This window comes from Pinus tabuliformis, chromosome 9 (genome assembly GCF_031772625.1).
Source record: "Pinus tabuliformis cultivar Carrire ecotype Pingquan chromosome 9, CPIR1, whole genome shotgun sequence".
NCBI lineage: Eukaryota > Viridiplantae > Streptophyta > Pinopsida > Pinales > Pinaceae > Pinus > Pinus tabuliformis.
In genome coordinates, this window is record NC_142307.1 from 587,429,403 (window position 1) to 587,434,223 (window position 4,821).

The 4,821-nt window shown below is 44.6% G+C and overlaps 1 protein-coding gene across 1 annotated transcript; it reads left to right on the forward strand.

The window, feature by feature from the left end:
* Positions 1–1,188: 1,188 nt before the first annotated feature.
* LOC149149930 (uncharacterized) lies at positions 1,189–2,499 on the forward strand. Its single transcript, XM_089442629.1, has one exon. It carries the CDS (start codon positions 1,189–1,191, stop codon positions 2,497–2,499), a length of 1,311 nt encoding a protein of 436 aa, XP_089298755.1.
* Positions 2,500–4,821: the final 2,322 nt, after the last annotated feature.

The following is a 4,821-nucleotide window of genomic DNA, read 5'->3' on the forward strand; positions in this document are numbered from 1 at the left end:
CTCATTATCAAAGTTCATCAAAAAGTTGGATGAGATCCCTGAGGTGATCCTACCTCCATCCCTCCCAAGGAAATCGGCAATAGCTTTATCAGAAAGAGGTCTTGTTGGTCAGTTCACGGGACTCTGGCCATCTCCAAGAACTGTCCAAAAATGGGTGGAGCGCAACTGGAGCCCAATGATCCAAGGAAAGATCGCCATCAGATTCTGCGGGCGAGGATACTTCACCTTCCTGTTCGAGACTAAAGAAGACAAGCACCTCATCTTCCGCAATGGACCTTACTTCATGGACACAAGAGGCCTCTATCTGAACAGATGGACCCCGGATTTCGATCCGGAAATGGACATACCAAACGCGGTCCCTGTTTGGGTGTGCCTCCCTCATTTGCCACTGCACTGCTGGGGGGATGAATCGGTCAAAGCAATCGGCAATGCAGTTGGAAAATACATAGACAGATCGGAACCAAGGGAGAATATGCATGCATGTGCAAGGATCTGCGTTGAATTTGATCTTGGGAAAGGACTGCCAGAAGCCATTAAGATAAAGGTGGATCAATGGATGCACATCTAGCAGCTGGATTACGAATAGCTGCCCTTCAAATGCAAGGTATGTCACGAGTATGGTCATTTTGCCAATAGATGTAGCAAGTTAAAAGTAAATGAAGTAGAACATAATGAGGAAAATGCAGAAGCACCATGGGAACAAGTAAAAAGGAAAAAGTCCTCCTCTAATCCGGGCACTAGCTCCACTGCTCCTCCGGCAACAAACCAACCTAACCCTCCTCCTCCTCCCTCCTCAGCTTTTCCCTCCTCCTCCAACCCCTTCGAATCTCTAGCAGTTGAAGTTCCGCCCTCCCCTCCAAAATCCCCTCGCCCAGTCTCTCCGTGCACCAGCCCTCCCCCCTCCCCCCCTCCTACCATCGAAAGAATCGTCACTAGAAACAAAGCTAAAGAAGCCAACCAGCCATCAGATCCCCCGAGAAAAGTTGGTAAAAAATCGAATAAAGAGCTAAGGGACGAAACAGCAGCCAAAGAGATTGCAACCGGTACCCAACAACCCATGGATTCATTCATAGGCAAGCTAAAAGGAAGCGGCAAAAAGGCCAAGGAGAAATCAGGATCCCACCCCACAACTGGTAAATAATGAACTTGGTCTCTTGGAATTGTAGGGGGATCGGCTCTTCCTTAAAGATGAAAGCAATCAAGGACCTTATAAATCAGGAACAGCCAGACATTCTCCTAATCCAGGAGACCAAAACCACCGAGCAGGACTTTCTACTCCAAATCCAAAGATTCAAACACTATGCAGGCATCTCAAAAGGTTCAGATGGGGCCTCAGGAGGTATAGGAACATTATGGAACAAAAATAAGTGGGAAATCATCAATTCTCAGCTATGCAACTGGTGGATCAGAACAGATCTAAGGAATAAAAGCAACCAAGAAGTTTATTACATCTATAATATATATGCACCTAACCACTACAGAGACAAAGCCAGCTGCTGGAACTCGATAGAAGAGGATCTCACCACTACCCATAGCAGCAGGATAATACTGGGGGGAGATTTGAATCTAATTAGGCAGGTGGAAGAAAAATATGGCGGGAACTACCATGCAGACCCATCGAGAGACAAGTTAGAAGCCATCATTCAGCTCTTCAACTTGATAGACACCCCACTGTCGAATGGAAAATACACATGGACCAATAAGAGAACAGGATCACACAATATAAAAGAGAGGCTGGACAAGATTCTAATTCAGGAAGGTGTAGCAGGTAATTTCCAAGCAATCAGGAGTTACATTATTCATGGCACAGCTTCGGACCATAAGGCCGTGGTCCTCTCCTTGGACAAAGGAATAAATTTAGGCCCTCTCCCTTTCAAATATAACAAAGCCTGGGACTCCCATGAGGACTTTCGCACCCTTGTACGAAATCAGTGGGCAAATGAAGTACTAGGCTCGCCACATTTCGTATGGGAAACAAAGATAAAACATCTCAGGACAGTCATAAAGCAATGGGCGAGGGAGAAAGCAACCTCTGAAAGGAAAAAGAAAACAGAGCTGTTAACAGAGATGGAGAGCTGGCACAAAGAAAAAGAACAGATACAATACACAGCAGAAGATCTAGAGAAGGAAAAAAACTTGTACAAAGAGCTATATAGGCAAAACCGCGTGGAAGAAGAGGAGCTAAGAATGAAATCCCGTTGCTTATGGTTGAAAGCTGGGGATAAAAATACCTCTTTCTTTCACAATAATGTCAAAATTAGAAGAGCCAGCAACCAGATAGACAAAATAGAAGTGGAAGGGAGGGAGTTGAAGGAGCAAGAAGACATAAAAAACACAGCATTTCATCACTTCAAGGCTCTTCTTTCGGCAGATCCCCAACAATATGACAGCACTGCATTCCTAAGTGTAATAGAGAGCAAAATAATAGAGGAACACAATAACAAGTTGGAGCAAGATCCTACAGCAGAAGAAATCAAAGAAGCCACCTTCAACATGTAGCAAGATAAGGCCCCGGGGCCGGACGGTTTTACAGTTGCATTTTACAGGCAGCATTGGGAAACTATAAAGAAAGATTTTGTGAGAATGGTAAAAAATGTATTTAGAAAACACAAGTTGGGGGACTACACAAAGTCTTCGCACATAGCCTTGATTCCCAAGGAAGCAAACCCCAAATCTTTTGACAGGTTCCGGCCCATTTCGCTCTGCAACGTTTCATACAAGATCATAACAAAAATAATTGCCAACAGGCTGAAGAATTTTCTTCCTCTTCTAATTTCAGAGAATCAGGGAGGCTTTGTCCCAAAAAGGCAGATCGTTGATAATGTTATTTTAATCCAGGAAGCCATTCATAGCAGCCACAATAGAGGAGAATGTGGAATTATCATCAAACTGGACATGGCCAACGCATTTGACCGAGTGGACCACTCCTTCTTAAGCTCAGTCCTAAAAAAATTTGGCTTTTCCTTCAACTTTATTAGCATCATCAGCGGGTGTATCTCCAACCCCTGGACTGCTCCGCTGATCAATGGTCGCCCCAGCAATTTCTTCAGAAGTTCCAGGGGCCTAAGGCAGGGTTGCCCCCTCTCTCCTTTCCTCTATATCATCATGGCGGAAACTCTAAGTGTTCATCTAGAAAACCTTCGCAACAAAAAAGAAATCACTGGAATTCGCATTGAAAGAGGAATAAAGGAGATCAATCATTCGCTATTTGCGGACGACACTTTACTAATTGGGGGAGGCTCCAGTCTGATGGCCAGGAGGTTCAAAAAAGTTCTGGATGCTTTCCTCCAAGCTTCTGGAGGCAAGCTGAATAATAGAAAATGTAAACTGTACACCTGGAATGTGCCCTATCAGACTCAGCAGAGAATAGCTCAAATTCTAGACATTCCACTTCAAAAAAACTGGAGCTCATTTCCTTACTTGGGTCTGCCCCTGGCTAAGGATCACATCAAAGCAGAGGTTTGGACAAACCACATGGAAAAGATGAAAGGCCTTCTCTTGAGCTGGGGCGCCTCTTGGCTAAACCTAGCTGGCAGAACCATCCTTATAAAGTCTGTCCTTTCAGGTCTCCCAATTTACCAATATGCTGTCATTATGGCTCCTGCAAGTATCCATAAACATATGGAACTCATAATGAGAAGTTTTCTCTGGTAAGGAGGTAAACAGGACACAAAGAAATTCAGCCTTGTCAACTGGGAAAAAGTCACCCTTCCTTACGAAAAAGGAGGTCTCTCCATAAAAATTCCAAGCCTTTCCAACCAGGCGTTGGGGCTCAAACTGATCTGGAGGATTCTCACAGGAAATGGCTCGTGGTGGGTGGAGACAATAAAAAGGAAATATCTCAGAGGTCCAAACTCCAACATCCTCAATGAACCAATAGCAGACAGGCCATGCACTCCGATGTGGCGTCTCATCAAGAAAGTCTTGGCACACTTCAGAGAAAATGTCTCCAAACTCCCAGGCAATGGAAAGAACATCAAAATATGGTCTGACAGAATAATGAACTCCAATCCCAGAAACCTACTCCAAGAGCTCAGGCCCCTGCAAGATTGGATGGAGGAAAGAAAGATAATCACCCTATACGATATATCTATGTGGAACCAAAATAGATGGCTTGCCTGGAAATATTTGCAACTCCCTCTGGACCTCAAAGAACTCTGGCTCACATTGAAGCTTTCACTCTCTGGATCAGCACCAATCAACAAGGAGATCGAAGACAGACACATCTGGGACATTGGTGGAGGGCCCTTCTCAGTAAAAGAAGGATATAAATCTTTACAAAATTCAAACCCTGCACCAAAATGGAACCTCCACACAGCTGCCTGGAAGTCAGAATGCCTCCCAAAAGTAAAACACTTCAATTGGACCCTTTTAAAAGGAAAAATTCTTACAGATGAGAACCTGCGAAAGAGAGGAATTCAAGGCCCTTCGATCTGCTATTTCTGCCGATCAAAGGAGGAGTCTATCCAGCACTCCTTCCTTCTCTGCCCCTTCGCTAAAAGTTGTTGGAAACAGTTAACAAGGCCCTTGGATACTCGGGGAATCCCCGACCAGATGCACAATCTTCAGAAAAACTGGAAGAAAGATTTCCCCTACTCTAGAAAAGGCAAGAATAATTTAATCAGAGTGTGGAAGTGCATCCCTCCTACCCTATGCTGGAATCTCTGGCTAGCTAGGAACAATCACGTTTTTAACAACAAAACGCCTAAACTAGACAATGTCATAGCAAAAACAATTGCTAGCATTTCTGAAGCTGTCAGCGCCAACTTCATAGCACCTCCAGACCAGACGAGCTGGGCACAAGAGGAAAGGGATTGGTAC